The sequence below is a fragment of the Tupaia chinensis genome, unplaced genomic scaffold, assembly GCF_000334495.1.
Source record: "Tupaia chinensis unplaced genomic scaffold, TupChi_1.0 Scaffold000341_1, whole genome shotgun sequence".
Classification (NCBI taxonomy): domain Eukaryota; kingdom Metazoa; phylum Chordata; class Mammalia; order Scandentia; family Tupaiidae; genus Tupaia; species Tupaia belangeri.
In genome coordinates, this window is record NW_006159835.1 from 3,496,316 (window position 1) to 3,520,163 (window position 23,848).

Sequence of the window (23,848 nt, forward strand, 5' to 3'; positions counted from 1 at the left end):
AGAGACAGAAAGCGAGAAATCACCCCCCAGGGGGGATGGTCACGCCGCAATCCCTTCTCCTCCATTCTCCTCTCGGGATCTTGGGCACGCACGCACATGCGCCCGGCGTGAGTTCTAAGCCACTGCGTCCAGGACGCGAACTGCGGTCGACTACATGGGAGTCCAGCAACATAGCCATTACGCTAACTGCTGGTTCCCTAGAGATATTCTTTATAAATAGCCAGTTGTAAACATTTTTCTTTCCTTCACTTTTTTCACAAATATAGCATAGTAAACAGACTTTACTTTTTTTTTTAATTTTTAAATTTATTTATTTTTATTTGTTATTATTTTTTAATCTGATGCGAGAAAGAGAGACAGAGAGAAAGTGAGAGAGCAAGCCACCAGGTCCGAGACTGGAACCATGGTCGACCATGTGGGAATCTAGCACCTTAACCACCATGCCATCTGCCAGCCCTGAGACTGCTATTATTTTAATTTTCGTATTTAAAAAAATTTTCTAAAAGTCATGTGTGCTTGCTAGGGGATTGAGGGGAGAGAAAAAAAGGAAAGTGAGAAACTCCCCATGGGGGATTTTCATGCCGCTAACTCTTCTCCATCTCTCCCTCTTTGGGGATTTTGGGTTTGCACACACACATGCCTGGCATGTTTCTCAAGCTGCTTGGTCTAGAACTTGAACCACATGGTTGACCATGTGGGATCCAGCTGTCTTATCCACCATTCCATTGTCTGGCCCAACTTTGCTTTTTTGACTTACAATTTATTGTGGAGATTTTATATCATTAAGCAAAGTGCATTTTCTTATTTTTTTAGGCTATATGATATTTCATTATGTGTATTTACCATTCTTTATTTAACAAATCTAACTCATAGGCATTATTTTTTCCTAAACTTTTCTGTTAAAAACAATCCTCTGAGAAGTAACTTCTAGGGCTAGCTGGTAGTGTGGTGTTTAAGGCAGTTGGATCTCATATGGCCAACAATGCAGTTTGAGTCCTGGACCCTGTGGCTTGAAAAACATGCCAGGCACATGTGTGTGTGTGTCCAAAATTCCAAAAGGAAAAATGGAGCAGAAATAATTGTGTGACCATCCTCCATGAGGAGTTCCTTCTCTTTTTCCCTCTCTCTGTCTTCAGGGAGTACATGTAGCCTCTGACAAATTCTTTTGTAAATATTTCATTTATTTTATTTTTCATCATTGTTATATTTTAACTTGACTAGAGCGAGACAGAGAGAGAGAGAGTGAGAGAGGGAGAGAGAATGCAAGCCACCAGGTCCAGGACTTGAACCATCTTCAGACACGTGGGAATCTAATGCCTTTAACCACTACGCCACCTGCCGGCCCCCTGCTGATAAATTTTTAATTTTAAGATTTCCTTTTTTTGCAAGAGATTTTCTGTGTTAGGCATCAGCCTCATGTGAAAGATCAGGCTATGAGCCTGTATCTTTCCCTGGGCATGTAGAAAAGTTTTCTAAAATTTTCTCCTGCATACATTTATTTTTAAAACTACCTCCTGACACCCTCATGCCAACCCCCTCTGTCCTCCCTCCCCCAAACCAGGTATAGTTTCTTTAAATCCTCTAATAACTTGAGATGATTTCTGTTTAAACATGGCAGTCTGCCTCTGTGCCTGCACCTGAATAATCAGAACTAGCAATCAGTATTCAGAACATAGAACCTAGATATTTGGAGAACCAGGTTTTTGTTGTCCATCCTGACTGCACCAGAAATCTGTACTGCTGTCCCCATAGCTCCCTGCCATGGTACCTGAGGAGTATGTTGTGGGGAGGATCAGGAATTGGGGAGCTGGCAGGTGGTTTCGTTGCAGAAATGGGTAGCAGCTATGGCACTGAAGGTCGAAATTGACTATAATTAATCATGTGTGCTTTTTCCTACAAGTATAAGATTTCATAAAGACTTCAGAATTGTATTTGACAATTTCTATGGTACAGTGCTGTCTGTATGTTCAGAAATTGATTATTGACACTTTGTATAATGCCATCTTCTCTGTTGTCCATTTTTCCTCTTTTCTTTTTGTTAACTAGTGAACAAATCTATAAACCAACTTTTTGCTCTGTCTTTACTAGGATCACATGCCAGTGCAACCTTAATTTTTTTTCCTGTACTTTTAAAATTTGCTTTATAATTTCTATATATAATAAAGTGTATTTTTAAAAAAAATCCTGCTTCCCTTCCTTCTTCCCTTTTTCCCTCCTTTCCTTTCTTCTGTGAGACTGAGACAAGCACTCCCAAATTGTTTTTTCAGCTGTGACTCACTCCTAGGTTTAGCTTGCCTTAGATCATAGACATAACCATTGTGTGTGAAAGCAGAACCTTCCCATGTGACTCAGCCTCGTAGAGTATTGTGTTACCACTACACCACCATCTAACTCCTAAGAGTGAACTTTTCTTTTCTTTTCTTTTCTTTTTTCCTCAAGTAATAAGATTTTGAAATTTTCTCTCAAGTGCCTTGTCACTTAGAGATAACCAACAAAGGGATCAGCTGTGGTAGTGCTCAAATAGTGCCATTGATGAGTTTGGAAGCCAAATAGACTTGGTTCCTTTGCCAAACTGAATATATCAGGTGCAGTTGGACGGGCCTGTGATTCTGTTGGGCTGTTGGTAAAGTCATGATGCATTTTTGCATAGAAAAAGGCCTTATGATTTCCCAACAACCGAATAGCTAAATGGGAGGCTAGGGCATTAGAATTGTGATACACTAAGACACTGTCAAAAATGCCTCTCTCTGTTTCTTTCTCTCTCTCTTTTTTTCCCTTTGTAATATTCTTTATATATTGGAAAATGGAAGCAAGATTTAGTAAAACTTCCATATTTTATATGTGATCATACTACATCTTATTTTGCTATATAGCTCTTTTTTTGAGTTTCAGATTGTACAATTTATTAGACTATTGAATCTTCAATTTTAAAAATATATATACCTTTTCCTTACTCTTCTATAACATTTCAAAGTGTAAGGGTCTGATACTAGTTAATTTTGTATACTTAACACATTGCACACTTTTCGAGCATGGATAAAGTTATAAAATGTTTTTTAAATTGTTTATCCTATCTCTGTTTCTGTCTTTCTCACCCCACCCCCCCCTTTTTTTTTTAAGGTTTGCTTTATAGTATGTGTGCTCACCTGAGTTGGGGGGGTAGTGAGATAATACCCTCTAAGGGGAGGTGGCCACACTATAATTCCTTCTCTTCTGTTCTTTCAGTATTTTGGGTACACAGGTACACTAATGTGCCTGGAGTGTGTTTTAAGCCTCTGAGTTAGGACTTGAACTGTGCAGTTGTCCACATGACTTCTAGCCACCCTAGCTTCCATACCATCTGCTGACCCCTTCCTCTCTGTTATAAAAGGGAGAAAAGATAACAAGATAGTAGATTATCAAATCAAGTATATTTTGAAATCCTATTCTGTTAGTGATTAAATTTTGAGAAAATCAGATTTGTTTGTTTATTACTTATCACTTGTTGGGAAAAATGCAAGGATAATTTGTTAGTACAGTCTAATTTTAATGTTATTTAATACTTGATTAAAATTAGCATTCTTGGACCCAAATGAGGTGGTTTTGTGCTGGTAAGATGCTGCTGCTCTGCAAGCTGAACACATGAGAGGATTGGATTCTATTCACAGCCTAGTCTGAAGGCAGGGCACATGACATTGCTTGTAGTTCCTCCTGACGGGAGGGTTGCAAGATAGGAAGACACTATCTCTAAAAATATATGTATTATTAGATGAAAACTATAAAAGTGGTGAAATTATATTTGATTGATTATTCATGTCTTAAAATCAAGTGATGTTTGTAGCTTTGAAGTACTGTGTTGTTGTTTTCCATTTATTTATTTATTTTTACATTTTTTCCACAAGCATTTACTTTATATATCAAAACATTTTTGCTCATACTCCTTAGTTCTTGACAGTTAATAAACAACTTTTAAAATTACAGAATACTGAATTTTAAAGACATTGTTCAAAATATTTCTTATAATTTTGTGTAATTTTGTTTGTGACTCTATAACAACAAAGACAGTATGGTTTTAAATATTTTTGAGAAAATATTTACATGTCAGCTACTCAAATTGTTGGAAAACAAATGCCCAGCACACTAGTCACACATAAACCTTCTCAATTCAGTTCTGCCTACCAAGTATTCTGATATACCATCTGCTAGCAAAGTTCAGTCTCTTTTTCTTCCTTCAAAGTCTTCTCAAGATAATCCTCTGGTGTGGTTGCTCTTTTGCAATCTCTACTGAATACAATGCTGGGCTAAAAAAGTCCAGGTTATTTTATGGTATAAATTCTTTCATATATCTTCTCTAATCCTCTCTGCCAGGCAGAACTATTTATGGTGCCAGGCCATCTTTCTAAGAGTTTCTGTTGGCTTACTTGAGATCCACCTTAGTTCCATAGGTTTCTGATTAATCTTCAGATATGACATTCCCTGTCCAAAAATGAGTATTTCCAATTTCTGATTCAATGCAACAAGCATTATTGAACTTATGCAAATAACCCTTATGCCACAAAATAAAAATATTCCCAAATATTTCCAATTCAAGAGCGACCAAGAAGGAAGAAAAGTTTGTTTCCATTTAAAGAGACAAACAAAAATATTTTAACAAATTGCTGAACCTATCAACAACTCAAAAGAAAGTAAAATGTTTAAATGGGGAAAAGAAAGCATAGTGTCTTCCCTTTTTCCCTCCTTTCCTTTCTTCTGTGAGACTGAGACAAGCACTCCCAAATTGTTTTTTCAGCTGTGACTCACTCCTAGGTTTAGCTTGCCTTAGATCATAGACATAACCATTGTGTGTGAAAGCAGAACCTTCCCATGTGACTCAGCCTCGTAGAGTATTGTGTTACCACTACACCACCATCTAACTCCTAAGAGTGAACTTTTCTTTTCTTTTCTTTTCTTTTTTCCTCAAGTAATAAGATTTTGAAATTTTCTCTCAAGTGCCTTGTCACTTAGAGATAACCAACAAAGGGATCAGCTGTGGTAGTGCTCAAATAGTGCCATTGATGAGTTTGGAAGCCAAATAGACTTGGTTCCTTTGCCAAACTGAATATATCAGGTGCAGTTGGACGGGCCTGTGATTCTGTTGGGCTGTTGGTAAAGTCATGATGCATTTTTGCATAGAAAAAGGCCTTATGATTTCCCAACAACCGAATAGCTAAATGGGAGGCTAGGGCATTAGAATTGTGATACACTAAGACACTGTCAAAAATGCCTCTCTCTGTTTCTTTCTCTCTCTCTTTTTTTCCCTTTGTAATATTCTTTATATATTGGAAAATGGAAGCAAGATTTAGTAAAACTTCCATATTTTATATGTGATCATACTACATCTTATTTTGCTATATAGCTCTTTTTTTGAGTTTCAGATTGTACAATTTATTAGACTATTGAATCTTCAATTTTAAAAATATATATACCTTTTCCTTACTCTTCTATAACATTTCAAAGTGTAAGGGTCTGATACTAGTTAATTTTGTATACTTAACACATTGCACACTTTTCGAGCATGGATAAAGTTATAAAATGTTTTTTAAATTGTTTATCCTATCTCTGTTTCTGTCTTTCTCACCCCACCCCCCCCTTTTTTTTTTAAGGTTTGCTTTATAGTATGTGTGCTCACCTGAGTTGGGGGGGTAGTGAGATAATACCCTCTAAGGGGAGGTGGCCACACTATAATTCCTTCTCTTCTGTTCTTTCAGTATTTTGGGTACACAGGTACACTAATGTGCCTGGAGTGTGTTTTAAGCCTCTGAGTTAGGACTTGAACTGTGCAGTTGTCCACATGACTTCTAGCCACCCTAGCTTCCATACCATCTGCTGACCCCTTCCTCTCTGTTATAAAAGGGAGAAAAGATAACAAGATAGTAGATTATCAAATCAAGTATATTTTGAAATCCTATTCTGTTAGTGATTAAATTTTGAGAAAATCAGATTTGTTTGTTTATTACTTATCACTTGTTGGGAAAAATGCAAGGATAATTTGTTAGTACAGTCTAATTTTAATGTTATTTAATACTTGATTAAAATTAGCATTCTTGGACCCAAATGAGGTGGTTTTGTGCTGGTAAGATGCTGCTGCTCTGCAAGCTGAACACATGAGAGGATTGGATTCTATTCACAGCCTAGTCTGAAGGCAGGGCACATGACATTGCTTGTAGTTCCTCCTGACGGGAGGGTTGCAAGATAGGAAGACACTATCTCTAAAAATATATGTATTATTAGATGAAAACTATAAAAGTGGTGAAATTATATTTGATTGATTATTCATGTCTTAAAATCAAGTGATGTTTGTAGCTTTGAAGTACTGTGTTGTTGTTTTCCATTTATTTATTTATTTTTACATTTTTTCCACAAGCATTTACTTTATATATCAAAACATTTTTGCTCATACTCCTTAGTTCTTGACAGTTAATAAACAACTTTTAAAATTACAGAATACTGAATTTTAAAGACATTGTTCAAAATATTTCTTATAATTTTGTGTAATTTTGTTTGTGACTCTATAACAACAAAGACAGTATGGTTTTAAATATTTTTGAGAAAATATTTACATGTCAGCTACTCAAATTGTTGGAAAACAAATGCCCAGCACACTAGTCACACATAAACCTTCTCAATTCAGTTCTGCCTACCAAGTATTCTGATATACCATCTGCTAGCAAAGTTCAGTCTCTTTTTCTTCCTTCAAAGTCTTCTCAAGATAATCCTCTGGTGTGGTTGCTCTTTTGCAATCTCTACTGAATACAATGCTGGGCTAAAAAAGTCCAGGTTATTTTATGGTATAAATTCTTTCATATATCTTCTCTAATCCTCTCTGCCAGGCAGAACTATTTATGGTGCCAGGCCATCTTTCTAAGAGTTTCTGTTGGCTTACTTGAGATCCACCTTAGTTCCATAGGTTTCTGATTAATCTTCAGATATGACATTCCCTGTCCAAAAATGAGTATTTCCAATTTCTGATTCAATGCAACAAGCATTATTGAACTTATGCAAATAACCCTTATGCCACAAAATAAAAATATTCCCAAATATTTCCAATTCAAGAGCGACCAAGAAGGAAGAAAAGTTTGTTTCCATTTAAAGAGACAAACAAAAATATTTTAACAAATTGCTGAACCTATCAACAACTCAAAAGAAAGTAAAATGTTTAAATGGGGAAAAGAAAGCATAGTGAAAAAAAAATCAGGAATGTTTTACTCAGAAGTCATAAAATTCTGTTTCACAATTTCAGTCTTATATTCAAACTCTCTTCTGTTGAATATGCAGTGTTACTGTGGTCCAGTCTTTCTGTTTAAATCCTGGAAGTTAACATTCAGCATTATTGTTGATATTTCTTGTCCCTAGCATTAAATTGGTCATTTTCTTGGTTGCCTTTTGTTCTCTTATTTCTGTATGTATCTTTAGTTTTCCTGGTAGAGCACTCCTTTCAGAACTTCTTGAAGAGTGAGTCTGCTATTGGCAAATTCTTTCAGGTCTTTTTTATCTGAGAATGTTTTTATTCTTTCTTTCCATATGAAAGATAATCTTATGGGGTATAGTATTCTTGGTTGAAACTGTTTTTTTGAGAGGTTTTGGCTATAGGGCACATGCACTCACCAGAAAGACAGAGACAGACAGAGAGATAGAAAGCGAGAAATCATACACCCCCACCCCCCACCCCCGGGAAGGATGGCCATGCCACAATCCCTTCTCCTCCATTCTCCTCTTGGGATCTTGGGCATGCACGCATACGTGCCCAGCATGAGTTTAAGCCACCAGGTCCGGGACTCGAACCGCGGTTGACTACATGGGAGTTCAGCGACATAACCATTACGCTAACTGCTGGTCCCGAAACCATTTTGCACTTCACACTTTGAATATATTTTCCTATTCTTTCCTTGCTTGCATTGTTTCTGATTAGAGGTCTGAAGTTAACCTGATTAGATAATCTTCATAAGTAACCTGACATTTCTCTCTTGCCAATTTTAATATCTTGTCTTTGTCTATAGATTTGACCAGTCTGGCTATTATGTGCCTTGGAGATTCTTGGGTTGATTCTGTTAGGGGTCCTTTGTATTTCTGGGGTCTGGATATTTGAATGCTTCTCTAGATTTGAAAGTTTTCTTCCAAGATTTCATGGAATAGGCTATCAATGCCCTTAGTTTCCTCACCTTCTGGGATACCAATTATCTGGATGCTTGAGTGCTTAATGCTATCTAGAATTTCTCATATAGTATTCTCATTTTTGGGGGTCATTTTCACAGTTTTTTTCTAGATCAGAGGTTTTGCCTTCAACATTCGAGATTCAATTTTCTGCATGGACTAATCTGCTTTTAATACTTTCGAGAGAGGTTTTGATTTCCTGAATGGCAGCCTTCATCTCTAATAGCTCCATTTTATTCTTTTTTATGGTATTTATTTCCTCTTTCAGATCATGGAAGAACTTCAGCACCTCCTGGAACTTGTCTCTTTTCTCCTGCATCTTCTGGAGTTCATTGTCTCTCAGCTCTTGCATCTCGTTTAGTTTCTGTCACTATGAATATTCTGAATTCTCTATCCTTCATGAGTTCTACTGTACTGTCTTTGGATGATGAGGGATTGTTCTTTTCCCTTAGGAGATAGATATTTTCTTGATTTCTTATGTTTCTTGTGCCTCTGCGGTTGTGACAAAATCTGTCCTCCACTTGTCTGAATATTTCAGGAGTCTAGGAGATGGAGTTAAGAGCATAGCTTTCCTTCTGTGTGTGTGTGTATTTAAGAATTATTTTATTATTAATTTATTTTAATTTGATCAGAAAGGAAGAGAGAGTGAGAGAAAGAGCGAGTGAGCAAGAAAAAGAAAGCAAGCATGCTACCAGGTCCAGGACTTGAACCCCAGTTGGCCATGTAGGAGTCCAGCATCCCTAACCACTACACTACCTGCTGGCCCTGAAGTACTGGTTTTTGAAATGGGCAATTACTTTTATTTCAGCTTGTGCTTCAGAATTAGAATATATGTGTTTACCTTGATAAGAAAGGAAGCAAAAGGTTTTTATGGTTTACACCTATAAAATACAAAAATGAATCAATGTTTGGGGTCAAAAAACCTGTACTTTATGTTAGACCTTTTTTTTTTTTTTTTTTTTTTTTTTTTTAAGAGAGATTTTTGTTATAGGATACATGCACTCACCAGAGAAACTGAGGGAGATAGAAAGCAAGAAATCACCCCCCCAGAGGGGGATGGCCACACTGGAATACCTTTTCCTCCATTCTCCTTTTAGGGTTTTTGGACACACATGCACATATGCTCGGCCTGAGTTTTAAGCCACCAGGTTTGGGACTCAAACCGTGGTTGTCTATGCTGGAGTCCAGCATTGTAACCATTGTGGCATCTGCTGGCCTCTCTTTTAGACTTTTTTTGTGAACTGAACATAGAAAACCTCAGTCTTTAGAGGTGTTAGTTATTTTTTATTTTTTGCCATAGGGCGTGTGTGCTCGCCAGAAAGATAGAAAGTGAGAAATCACCCCCCCGGGGGGATGGCCACACCACAATCCCTTCTCCCCCCCGCCGGGGGTGTGTGTGGCCATGCCACAATCCCTTCTCCTCCATTCTCCCTCGGGATCTTGGGCACACACACACATGCACCCAGCGGTGAGTTTAAGCCACTGGGCCCGGGACACAAACCACAGTCAACTACATGGGAGTCTAGCAACATAGCCATTACACTAACTGCTGGTCCCTTCAGCCTTTAATTTGCAAATTGGAAGTTACTCGTCTGATCTTTTATTTGTTGTATTATCTTAATTTAGTTACTGGCTTTATAAGATAATACTATTTTCATGGTATTTCAATATTTAATAGGCATATCTTTATAAATTTTTTTCCCTCATATATTGATGTATTTCTTTTATTGTAACAGTAGAATCTTTCTGACCTAATGGTTTATTATTGTATAGGCTTTTATTATAAGACAGTTTCTACTGTATATCGTAGTAAAATTAAAATGTTATATACTTAATAAACATTTAATGAGAAATATATTGTACTTGAAATATTTTGTTTTTCTCTTCTTATTATAAGTTGTTATCTTGTTTGTGACTTCCCGTGTGTAAATTTATTATTAATTTGTATAATGAAGTTTTTTTGAAATAGTCTTTCTTACCTGGATTCTGGAAACTATTGTGGGATTCCCTCTTGTGATTAGGAAATTAAGCTTTTGGTTTGTTTGGTTAAGTCAAACCTCTGTTTTAAGTTGAATTTTATTTTACTGTGTTCCACATTGCCATTTATGATATATGGTAATGAATATTTTACTAACATACTAAAAATATTATTGTGTGGGCCAACTTCTTGACTTTTAAAGCATGTAAATTTTTTTGCATCAGGGAATTTACTTAGTGTGGCAGTTTTTTTAAAACAATTTTTTCTACCTCTGTCTTCCAGTTGAAACATTGTAGTCGGTATATACATGATTTATTTCCTTCACTGATCAAGAATTTGGATCCTGTTCCACTTAGACATCTCCTTAACCTGGTCTCAGCTCTCGAGCCAAGTGTTCATACTGAACAGGTAATTCATTGCAAACATAGTAGCTTCATTTTTTTGTAAAGCGTAAGTTGTGATTCAGATTTAATCTGTAGTTTATGAATGTTGGTATTAGCAATTAGAAAAGAGATTTAAAGTTGTTGCAATATTGCTGGGAAAGCCTGCTATTGTAATCTTTCTCTCTTTTTTAGACATTGTACTTGGCATCCATGTTAATTAAAGCATTGTGGAATAATGCACTAGCAGCTAAGGCTCAGTTATCCAAACAGAGTTCTTTTGCATCTTTGTTAAATACTAATATTCCCATTGGAAATAAGAAAGGTTAGTAAAACATAATGTGTTTTGAAGTAAGCTGTTCACAGGTTATGACTCATATTTGAAGTACTCTCTCTTAAGACTTTAAATTCATTCTGAATTTTTAGAAATAATTATTATAGTGATTTCTGATTTACATATAATCATATATGTTTGTGGGGCAAAATGTTTTTTTTCAAAGTATGTATACAGTGTGTAATAATCAAATGAAGGAGAAAAACATTCACCTTTTCCAACATTTATTTTTACTCCACATTGTTGAAATTCGCTGTACTGGTTATTTTGAAATATATGTTAAGTTGTTCCTAATGTTCTTGCTGTGCTATATACTGTTCTATACCTCGTTCCATTTGTTTTCTTACTCTTACATCTTAACCAAGTTCTACATGTCCTTTCTGCCTCTCTCCTCTCAATCTTAATTTTAAAAATAAGTTTGGGAGAGCCAGCAGGTAGCGGTGTGATTAAGGTGTTGGACTTCCACATGGCTGACGGCAGTTTGAGTTCCAGAGCCAGAGGCTTGAAAAATCAGACCTGGCACATGGGCATGTTTCCCCAAAATCCCAGGAGGAGAGTTAAAGAAAAGGGTTTGGGGCATGCCATTCCTTCTATGGGGATGGCATGTCACAGAGAATGACAAGTGACTTCTCACTTTCCTTGTCACTGTCTGTCTCTGTCACTCCAGTGCACAAACGCCCTATGGCAGAAACCTTTAATAAATAGTAATAAAATAAGTGTGGGATAGCAGGCAGAATATATATCAAAGAGTTAATCAGGTGTGGTTAGTTTCCATTTTTGGTTTACTCTTCAAGTAAAGGACAGTAATAAAGTCTTGATAGTTAATGTATTTTCTCATCTTTGTTTCTTTCTTTGAAAGTATTTTTTATAATATTTTTGTCACTTTTGTTTAGTGAACAAAAATTGTTATTTAGAAGTAATTTTGAGGGGCCAGCAGGTGGTGTAGTGATTAAGCTGCTGGACTCACATGGCTGACCTCAGTTCAAGTCCCGGAGCCAGTAGCTTGAAACTATGCTGGGCAAGTGTGCATGTGTGTCTAAAATCCCAGGATGAGAATGTTGGAGAAGGGATTGGGTGTGGCCATTCTCCCTGAGGGGATCATAGCTCACTTTCTGTCTCTCTGCCTCTCTGGTAAGCGCACACTCCCTTTAGCAAAAATCTCTTAATTTTTTTTTTTTAAGTTAAAGAGTAGAACATAATGGTGTTCTTTTCTGCATGCTTCCTACTTCAAAGTTTCCTACCATGTCAGATGCTTTATCTTTTATGTAAATAGCTTTCAAGGGTTTTTTAGGACTTTATGTAATTAAACTCAGTTTATGTCTCCTGAAATCATATACTACTCTTTTCATTCTTTTCTTAGATTTTTCTTTCCAGTCCCTCAAAACTATTGCAGGTGGTGGGAACTTACATTTTTTGCAAGTTTCCCTACCAGTTTCTAGTTGATTATAAAATATGAACAACTGATAATGCTGTCCCAAAGAAGCTCAGTCACTTAGAATTTTTCCCTCCTGTTTTTTCCTTTTCCTTCAGAGGAAGAAGAGCTCAGAAGAGCAGCTCCATCTCCTTGTAAGTTGAGTTTTAGAAGTGCACGGCAGTACAACTTAAGTTTCGTTTTGGTTGGAGTTTATTGATTTTATTTAATAATATGTTTTTAGTAGAGTTGTAAGTTTATTTTGAGAATGAACTTTAACCTTTTACTAGTTACCCATCTTACTCATTTTGTGTAAAACCATTAGTATCTTGACTTTTGATTAAAATCATGTATATCTAATTGGCAAATGTTAACAATATAGAGATTATATTTTTTAATACTTAGCTAAAGCTTTGGTGGATAGCTCAAGGATTCGAAGGAAAATGTCATTTTGCTAGATCAGTGTTAATTCAAATTAGAAGTAAAATGAAAAATCTATTTTGTATAGGGTCACCCGCAGCTAGTCCTCAAAGCAGTGATAACAGTGATACACATCAAAGTGGAGGCAGCGATATTGAAATGGATGAGCAGCTTATTAATAGAACCAAACATGTGCAACAGCGGCTTTCAGATACAGAGGTATGGAAATAGTCTTCTCCCTTTTTAAAGAGATTACGGGTTTCTGCCATGTTTACCATTTTAATTGTGAATACAAGTTGAATATCCCTTATCTGAAATGCTTGTGATCAGACATATTTCAGTTTGGATTTTAGAATATGTGCATGTATATAATCAGATATTTTGTGATTGGGACCCAAGTCTAAACATGAAATTTATTTATGCTTCATTAACACATAGCCTAAAGGTAATTTTGTACAATGTTTTTATATTGCTGGCTTTTTTTTTTTTTTTTTTTTGGAGAGGTTTTCGCTGTAGGGCACATGCGCTTGCCAGACAGACAGAGGGAGACATAGAAACAGAAAGCAAGAAATCACCCCCCAGGGGGGATGGCCATGTCGCAATCACTTCTCCTCCATTCTCCTCTCGGGATCTTGGGCACGCACGCACACGCGCCCCGCGTGAGTTTTAAGCCACCGGTTCCGGGACACGAACCGCCTCGACTACGTGTGAGTCCAGCGACATAGCCATTACGCTAACTGCTGGTTCCCAATATATTGCAGGTTTTTGATTGAGACTTGTCACATGAGGTCAGCCGTATAATTTTCCACTTAACAGCATCATGTTGGTGCTCAAAAACGAATTTTGTATCTTTTTGGATGAAGGGATGGTCAAATTCGTATTCAGATCTCTCTTCTCTTTTAAATAGCATTTTTAGTATCATTTCTTTGAGTTTTAAATTCCATTTTGTGTTGTTCATAATATTATGATAAGATTATAGCAGGCTTAAAAAAATAATGCATTAGTGTTTCCTTTTTTTCTTACTAATTAAAATATTTATTTAAATCTTTCTTTCTAAATAGGAATCCATGCAGGGAAGTTCTGATGAAACTGCCAACAGTGGGGAAGATGGAAGCAGTGGTCCTGGTAGCAGTAGCGGGCATAGTGATGGATCTAGCAATGAGGTCAATTCTAGCCGTGCAAGCCAGTCAGCTGGGAGCCCTGGCAGTGAGGTACAATCAGAAGACATTGCAGATATTGAAGCCCTTAAAGAAGAAGATGAAGATGACGATCATGGTCATAACCCGTCTAAAAGTAGTTGTGGTACAGATCTTCGGAACAGAAAGTTAGAAAGTCAAACAGGCATTTGCTTAGGGGATTCTCAAAACCCATCAGAAAGAAATGGGACAAGCAGTGGAACAGGAAAGGACCTGGTTTTTAATACTGAGTCATTGCCATCAGTAGATAATCGAATACGAATGCTGGATACCTGTTCACACTCTGAAGACCCAGAACATGATATTTCAGGGGAAATGAATGCTGCTCATATAGCACAAGGGTCTCAGGAGTCTTGTATCACACGAACTGGGGATTTCCTTGGGGAGACTATTGGGAATGAATTATTTAATTGTCGGCAGTTTATTGGTCCACAGCATCACCACCACCACCACCACCACCACCACCACCACCATGATGGGTAAGCCTACTTAAAAATAAATAATCAGAGTGCAGCTCTGGTGACACAGACAGAAAGGGCACTGTTGCATGATGATGTAAGCCATAGAAGAAGGCTCTGGGTTCATATCCTGGGTTCACCTCAACGTGCTGAGTGCTCTCTGAGTGCATTCATGATCCTCTCTGGCTGCTGGGCTAAGGATTACAGTATGTAAAGACCATTGAGGGTATGTGTGTGTCTCTCACAAATAATAATTTTTAAAATTTTTAGTTTATATTTCCCTTAGGGAAATGTAGTCTATACCCATTCAGTTGCAACTTATTCTATGTAAGTGCTGTTCAGTGCTAATGTAATGCAGACTACAAATGCAAGCAAGGAAGAGGTATTTAAAAATTTCCAATGGGCATATTTTAAAAAAGCAAAAGAAATGCTGGCCATGGCCCTATAGCCTACTGGTTAGGGGAGCCATGTCCTACATATCTCACTGGGGTTCGAATCCCAATCATGGCAGCTTGAAAAATGTAATGTGTTTGCTGTGTGTTTGTGTGACCTAAATCCTAACAGGATGGTGAAGAACAGAAGGGATTGTGGTATAACCATGCTCCATCGAGGGTATTTTCTACCACTTCCTGTCTTTTGCGACCGTTTTGCCTTCTGCCAATTAAAAAAAAAAATCTCAAAGTACAAAAATAAGCAAAATGATTTTTTTCTTTGTAAGTCTTCAATTTTTAAGGTGTATTTTATACTTAACAGCACATCTCACTTTAGACCCGCCACTTTTAGTGTATATTAGCTACATATGGCCAGTGGGTATCATGTTGGACAGCACAGACGTAGATCTTCAGATCCTTGTAGTAATTGCCTAAAAGCAGATATAAGATTGCTTTTAGAAATTTCCACGAAACTATGATGATGAATAGGGAAATTTTTTTGTGTCTTAATAAGAATTAAGATCCAGCATAAAGCTTTTTGCTTACCTGTGAAATATATTCATGGTATTTAAGTGATTCTGTCACTTTGTAATGGTATTATGTTGGCCAAAGTACTGAATTTTTCTTCAATTTTTTTCTTTTATAAAATGTGAATAGTAGCTTATCATGGATTGATCATGAGGATTTTATGGGCTAATGTGATTAGTACAAAATAAGTGTTGATAAATGTTGGCTGATACATTGTTGTCATTGCAAATAGTATTTGAATCGATGAAACATAATTATGGTTTATTAGGAGTTTTCTTTGACTTGACAATTTACAAGACCATTCAGAATTCAGTGGAGTTAAACAACTCCATATATATTTGTACACATTATAGTTGACTCTTATACACATGGGGCTGGAGTGCCAAACCCCTGTGTGGTTGAAAGTTTGTGTATTAAGTTTTAACTCCCCAAAGCTTGACTGCTAATAGTCTGGTGTTAACCAGAATCTGGTAACATACTTATCATATTAAAGAGAGCTAGAGAGAAGAAAAATATTACTAAGAAAATCATGAGGAATATAAAATATGTTTATGGGCCAGCAGGTGGTCTGAAGATTAAGGCAGCTGAATTCCACATGGCTGAGTAGTTCAAATCCCAGACCCAGTGGATTGAAAATCATGTTGGGAATGTGCATACATGCCCAAAATTCCAAGAGAATGGAGAAGGGATTGTGTAGCCATCTCCCCCCATGGGGGAATATCTCACTTTCCTTTTGTCTCTGTCTCTCTCTGGTGAGTAAATGTGTCCTATAGCAAAAATTTTCAAGAAAAACAGGGGTGATCAGCAGATGGTTAATGGTTACGTCACTGGACTGCAGTTTGAGTCCCAGATCTAGGTGCTTGAAACTCGTGCCAGGTACATGTCTGTGTGTGCCCACAATCGTAGAGGAGAATGGAGAAGGGATTGCCACATGGTCATCCCTCCTGGGGGGTGATTTCATGCGCTTTGTCTCTCTGGTAAGCGCAAGCGCCCTCTAGCAAAAAACCTCTCTAGGAAACAAACCAAAAGCATGCATTCGCAGTATTGTACTATATCTATTAATACCTTAAGTTTATATCTTATGTTTATAAGGTGATTTTGTTTACGCCTACATCAAGATTTTCTTATTTAATGTAAATTACTGAAGTTGGTACATGTCTCACTACACTGGGTATCAGAAATAGGAAAAAAATGGGAACTAGCAGTTAGCGTAATGGCTATGTCACTGGACTCCCACGTAGTCGACTGCGGTTCGCCTCCCGGACCCGGTGGCTTAAAACTCACGCCAGGCGCGTGTGCATGTGTGCCCAAGATCCCGAGAGGAGAATGGAGGAGAAGGGATTGCGGCATGACCATCTCCACTGGGGGTGATTTCTCGCTTTCTGTCTCTATGTGTCTCTCTGTCTCTCTGGCGAGTGCACGCGCCTTATAGCGAAAACCTCTCCCCCTCAAAAAAAAAATGGGAAAAAAAGATAAAGCTATTTATATTTATAGATAAAATTATTCATGTGTTGATAATGAAGCAGTGATTTGATTGGTTTATGGTACCCTAGTTTAATCAATATGATTGCTTCATGGTAGCCTAGCCTATACACTAGTGAATAAATTGTTAGAACATTTTTATGGCATATAGTATTTCAGTCATGTCGTATTACACTGTTGGAAAAATTGCTATACTTTTCTGTGATAAGAGGAATTTCTCCAAATAAAAGAAAGAAGCATATTCTGTTTTAATATAATTTTTCAGTTATAAAACAGTAACAAAATAACTTTTTTTTTTTATAGGGTTCATGTTTGCAGGAGAGAGACAGAGAGAAAATTAAAAAATCACCCCTCAGGGAATATGGCCACACCACAGTCCTTTGTCTTTCATTCTCCTCTTTGGATTTTAGGCATGCATGCACATGCACCTGGCATGATTTTTGAGTCTCTGGGTTGGGAGTTGAACTGTGGTTGGCCATGTGGGAGTCCAGTGCTTTAACCACCATGCCACCTGTTGGCCCCAATAAAATATTAACTTTATATTAAATATCACTCACCTTATCCCTTAAGGATAGTTGTCTACTTCTATATAAGTTTTATACACGATTTTTTTTTTTTTGAGAGATTTTTGTTACAGGGTGCATGCGCTTGCCAGAAAGAGAGAGACAGAGAGTCAGAAAGCAAGAAATCACTCCCCAGGGGGGATGGCCACGCCACAGTACCCTCTCCTCCATTCTCTTGGGATCTTGGGCACGCACACCCCTGCGCCTGGTGTGAGTTTAAGCCACTTGGTCCAGGCCTTGAACCCTGGTTGACTACATGGGAGTCCAGCGACATAGCCATTACGCTAACTGCTGGTCTCTATACGTGATATTCTTATGAAGCTATGGTGATGGTGACAAAAATGTCTCATATAGATCTTGTCCTATTCATATACTTAGTAGTCGTTCATGTGAAGGCATACATGTACACATTTATTAACTAAATGGCATGATATTGTTTACTAGTTATTAAGTAGAAGTGGAATATCTGAAGATTTTTGTCCTCATCACCTTTATGTTGAGTAAATTGAGGAAGGGAGAAGATTGACCTTATTGTTTTGGGGTAGCAGAAGTGGAGGTGGCAGAGGGGTCAGCAGGTGGCATGGCGGTTAAGGGTGCTGGACTCCCATATGATTGACGGCAGTTCGAGTTCCAGACCTGGTGGCTTGCTTTCTCATTTCCGTCTCTCTGTTTCCCTCTCTGGTCAAATCTAAATAAATAAATAAATAAATAAAGCTAAATAAAATATTTAAAAATAAAAAGAGGGTGGCAGGAGAGGTAAGTAAGCACACTGGGTGCAACTTTACAGAAATAATATCATACAATAATTTGTCTGACTTTTTGCTTTTTAATTTCTCTAAAAATGTTTTTATGTGGTACCAGCCCTCCTCCTCCTGTTTTGCTTAAGTTTCAGTACCCATATCATAGAAGGGTCCATGTCATTAAAGAAATGAAAAAGCAGTCTTTTATAATTGGAACCTATTGGGAACCAGCAGTTAGTGTAATGGCTATGTCGCTGGACTCCCACGTAGTCGAGGCTGTTCGCGTCCTGGACCCAATGGCTTAAAACTCACGCCGGGCGCGTGTGCGTGCGTGCCCAAGATCCTGAGAAGAGAATGGAGGAGAAGGGATTGCAGCGTGGCCATCCCCCCTGGGGGGTGATTTCTCGCTTTCTGTCTCTCTGTCTCGCTCTCTCTCTCTGGCGAGTGCACGTGCCCTATAGCGAAAATGTCTCCCAAAAAAAAAAAAAAATTGGAACCTATTTACCAGATTGTCAGTTTGGTTTTTGGTACTAGTACTTTTATACCTTCTTTTCCATCTCTGTCAGTGGTTTGGAAGCACTCATCTTCTTGAAGTTATCTTCTGTCTGTTCTTCTCGTGTCTGTTACCTCTTGAATTTCTCTAAGATCATATCCTTCTTTTAAAATTTGCTAGAGGTATGTGTACTTACTGGAAAGAGAGTCAGTCTACTACTCCCTCCCCTTCGGAGATGATCATGTCACAGTCGCTTCACTGCCATTTCTCCTTTCAAGATTTTTGGCATATACATAGTCGTGCTTGGCATATCTTTCTTTCAAACATTTATTTAGTTATTTAGTTATTTATTTATTGTGATTTTTTCAAGCTGTTGGGTCCAGGACTTGAACTGCAGTCAACCATGTGGGAATCCAGTGTCTTTAACCACCACACCACCTGCAGACCTGCCTGGCATACTTTTTAAGCCTATGTCTAGGACTTAAACTGTGCTGTCTGCCATGTGAAATCCAGCTGTCTGAACCACCACGCTATAGACTGGCTAGCCCACAGGATTATACCTTTAAAAGAAGGTATAATCTTCATTCTCATACCTTTTTTTTTTTTTTTGCCATATTCACAATTTTTCTCTTTTCCTTCCTTTTTTTTTTTTTTTTTAAAGAGATTTTTGTCATAGGGCACATGGATATGCCCAACAGACAAGAGAGAGAAAGCAAGAAATTATCCCCCATGGGGGATGGCATGTTGACATGCTGCAATCCCTTCTCCATTCTCCTCTCAGGATTTTGGGCACACATACACACGCTGGGCTTGAGTTTCAAGACACTGGGTCTGGGACTTGAACCGTGATCAACCGTGTAGGAGTCCAGTACCTTAACTACTATACCACTTGCCCCCACATTCTCTTTCATGATTTCCTTGTTTGACTCTGTCATAAATCCTGAAGCATCATGGACAATATCTAGGCAGTTTTTTCAGTAGAAATTTATTATTTCCAGGTTGATGGCTTTCACTGCCTATTCTATAACAACAATTGTAACTTCATTGGTATAATTCAGGCTTAGATGATATTCTCGTTTTCACTACTATATCATTGATAATCTTCCCATCTAGCAGTGTGTGTGATAAGTCTTAAAGGTCCCTATGTCCCCTGATCTAGAGGCTGAGTTAGAGACACTGTGTTTGGGGACAGGTAGATCACTTAAATGTCTTCGGTCTTGAATTCATATGGTTCTGAATTGCCAGGGGCATCATTCATAAAAGAAATGTAAAAAGTTATTTACTGATGAAGTTCTTTTTTTATTCAGGGATAAAGCATCTATGGAACCAGACTGTTGTTTAGGCTGCCTCATACAACCAAAGTACTGGCCCCTGGTATTTATCTTTTCCCTCAAATGAGCTTGTGGTTAGCTGGGACCAGCAGTTAGTGTAATGGCTATGTAACTGGTCTCTCACGTAGTTAACCGTGGTTTGAGTCCCGGACCCGATGGTTTAAACTCACGCCAGACGCGTGTGCGTGCGTGCCCAAGATCCTGAGAGGAGTACGGAGGAGAAGGGATTGTGGCGCGGCCAGCCCCCCTGGGGGGTGATTTCTCGCTTTCTATCTCTCTGTCTGTCTCTGTCTCTCTGGCGAGCGCACACGCCCTATAGCAAAAACCTCTCAAAAAAAAAAAGCTTGTGGTTAGCAGCTACATTGTTGAGGACTGTACTGGTCATATACCAGACTGCATTTGCACAAGACATTTGAGTTTTTAGCCCATTTCTTCCTGCCTTAAATCCTGGTGTTTGCTTCTCTTTCTTTCTTTCTTTCTTTCTTTCTTTCTTTCTATCTATCTTTTTTCTTTCTTCATCCTTTTATTTTTAAAATTCTCTTTATAATTAATGTTCATTGTGGCCTTTCCCCCCCTCCCCCATGGGCCACTTTGTTCTGTATTTAAAATAACTTGTTCAGGCAAATATTCTTTCTCCTTAATGAGTTTCTTAATGGCATCTGAGAACTCACCTGCTGCCTCTTGGTTAGCAGAAAGCGCTTCTCCTTTTTTTTAATTTTTTTTTTTCCTACAGAATTGTTTACTTTGTTTATTTTAATTTGACTGGGGGGGATGGTGGAGAACGTGAGAAAGCAAGCTGCCAGATCTGGGACTTGAACCGTGGTCAGCCATGTGGGAGTCCAGCACCCTTAAACACCACACCACCTGCCGGCCCTGTCTTGATATTTTTGGAAAAGAAACAAAAAATCAAAATACTTTTTGCTAGCATTAAATTTTCTAGCATATATTCTTCATCCTCCTCTTTTTAAGTTGTCATATGATGACTGCCTTTTCTTGAATCATGCTATCGTCTGTAGGTCATCATTTCTTACATCATTCCTGCACTCACATTTTATTGTTCATTTCATTTCCAGTACAAGATAAGAATGTATTTCAGGGATCCAGCAGTTAGCGTAATGGCTATGTCGCTGGACTCCCACGTAGTCGACCGCGGTTCGCGTCCTGGACCCGGTGGCTTAAAACTCACACACCGGGCGCGTGTACGTGCGTGCCCAAGATCCCAAGAGGAGAATGGAGGAGAAGGGATTGCGGCGTGACCATCCCCGCTTGGGGGTGATTTCTCGCTTTCTGTCTCTCTGTCTCTGTCTGGTGAGCGCACACGCCCTATAGCGAAAACCTCTCCAAAAAAAAAAAAAAGAATGTATTTCACAAAAAGTATAAGGTTCTTAATGTCTGCTGGTATAGCTGTAGTAATATTTTCAAGAACTTCCTTTTTTTTTTTTTTAAATCCTTTTATAATGGCCTTATGCTGGTCTTTATAATGGTCTTTAGAAAAGGTGGGTAACTAGCTGCACACCTCAATCTACATTACATATCAAGAAACTAAACTTTTTCTTGAAATGTTATGACTTTTCTCTGCTGCGTGGGAACACTTCCAGTATCACTAGTGGCACTTTATATGGGTTCTATGGCTTTATTCAAGATTTATGGTATTACAATAAAACCCATCGAATAAAACATGAACTATGAGAGATCACTTTATATTGTGATACACAATTTATTAGAGAGACAAACTGGTCATAGGGAAATTATTAGCTTCACATAGTGTTTTATGTGGACCTTTGTTAAACACATCGCAATACCAGCAGGAAGTACCTATGAAATTGTTATAGTAGTACAGTGTATTACTATAGTTAATTTTATGCAGTTAGGATTTAATACTGCATTTTTAGGTTTGTCTACGTATCTCTAAATTGCAATGATTTTTATCTCCCAAATTGTCTTCAAAACTTTTTTCAGTATTTTTGTTAAAAAAAAAAATCATGTAGGCCAGCAAGTAGTGTGGTGGTTAAGGCGCTGGACTCCCACATGATTGACTGTGGTTCAAGTTTCAGAGCTAGAGGGTTGTCCCCCTCCTTTCCTCCCCATGAGCACATGTACCGTGTAGCAGGTAAGCAAGCAAATAAATAAATACATTTCTTTTTAAAAAGAAAATTTATGTATAAGTAGACACCATACAGTTCAAACAACTGTTGGTCAAGGATCAGCTTTGCTTCTTTATTTCTTTGGCATTTTTATTCTTAGTAACACATTAAGATTTTAGGCAAAATTTTTCAGCTTTGGCACTATTGACATTTTGTGCCAGATTTTTTGCCTGTTTGTTTGCCATAGGACATGTGTGCTTGCCAGACAGAGAGAGAAAGAGAGAGAAATTGATTAAGCAAGAGAGAAAGTAAGAAATCACACCACGGCTGATGGCTACACTGCATTCTCTTCTCTGTTTTCCTCTTGGGATCTTGGACATGTACTCACACATGCCTGGTGTGATTTTCAAGTTGCCAGGTTCAAGACTCAAAACTGCAGTCAGCTGTTCGGGAACCAGGTGCCTTAACCTCCATGCCACTTGCTGGCCCCCATTTATTTTTGTTTTACATTTGCAACAATAAGAATGCTTTGTTGTGTGGTATAGAATGTTCAGTGGTATAGCTTCCCTGTGTCTGTCTAGATGCCAGTAGGATTCCACCCAGCGTGACTACCAAAAATTTCTCTACTCATTGTTAAATGGCCTTCTTGGGGGCTGAAGTCATCCCTGACTAACAAACCACTGGTTTTCTGTCTGACATCATAGATGTGCACAAATGTTATTCCCAGCCTAGCTCATCATCAAGACAAAACAGTCTTTTTTTAAAAAAAAGAATTATTTTATTTTAACTTTATTTATTATTATTATCATTATTCCAGTTTGATCAGAGAGAGACAGAGAGAGAGAGAGGAAGTGAGAAAGCAAACCACCAGGTCCGAGACTTGAACTGTGGTTGGCCATGTGGGAGTCCAGCGCCCTTAACCACCATGCCACTTGCCGGCCCCATGACAAAACAGTCTTTTAAAAAGCTAAGGTGCCACTGGCACATTGCAACCTCATCCTCCTACCCCCTACATAATGATGTATTTATGCCTTTTAGTTCTTTACATATTCTAGGTATATGGTACACTTGTGAATTTCTTAATCTGAACTTTCCTTCTTAATGTTCTTTTTCCATCCTTTTGTCTTTATGTTCTTTAGAGTAGCCAGCACAGTATGTTTTAGAAGTAAGTGCTTTGGCCAACCAATGTGCCGCAGTAATAATATAATGTTTCATGATGCTGAGGCCATATGGGGAAGTTGTAGGGTCTCTTTACTAGGTCTTCCTGTGTATACTGGATGTGTGTATGCATGTACTCTTGAGCTTGGCTGGCTGAGGATGGGAGTGGGATCGAGATGTGAATACCCTGTTCGACCCAGTTGGAGGTGCTTCCTCCCACTTTCTGCAATCTCTCCTCTCATGAGAGAAATAAATTAGCTTCAGAAAAGAGCGAGTGCTTGGGAACCAGCAGTTAGCATAATGGCTATGTCGCTGGACTCCCATGTAGTCAACTGAGGTTCAATTTCCAGACCCAGTGGCTTAAACTCACGTGGGGCACGTGTGCGTGCGTGCCCAAGATCTTGAGAGGAGAATGGAGGAGAAGGGATTGCAGCGTGGCTATCCTCCTGGGGAGTGATTTCTCGCTTTCTGTCTCTCTGTCTCTCTCTGGTGAGCGCATGTGCCCTATAGCAAAAACCTTTCCAAAAAAAAAAGAGCGTGTGCTTAATACATGTTTGTTGAGTTAAAAATCCCCTAATTGATAATACTTTCTAGATTGCAGCCTTAAATTGAAGTATTTATTGGGCAGTTATTTGATTCTGCAATTGTATGAATAAATACAAACAAATTCCAATTTTACCTTGTGACTTGGA

The 23,848-nt window shown here is 38.1% G+C and overlaps 1 protein-coding gene across 4 annotated transcripts in view; it reads left to right on the forward strand.

Moving 5' to 3' along the window:
* USP34 (ubiquitin specific peptidase 34) overlaps window positions 1–23,848 on the forward strand; it is a 246,799-nt gene that overhangs the window by 52,199 nt on the left and 170,752 nt on the right. For 3 of the 4 annotated variants that reach the window (XM_014589224.2, XM_027773341.1, XM_027773342.1), the window contains exons 10-14: window positions 10,430–10,555; window positions 10,723–10,852; window positions 12,392–12,427; window positions 12,781–12,911; window positions 13,754–14,367. In XM_014589224.2, coding sequence (XP_014444710.2) covers window positions 10,430–10,555; window positions 10,723–10,852; window positions 12,392–12,427; window positions 12,781–12,911; window positions 13,754–14,367 — 1,037 coding nt within the window. The remainder of the gene's footprint in view (window positions 1–10,429; window positions 10,556–10,722; window positions 10,853–12,391; window positions 12,428–12,780; window positions 12,912–13,753; window positions 14,368–23,848) is intronic. The other variant, XM_027773340.1, reaches the window with a different exon arrangement.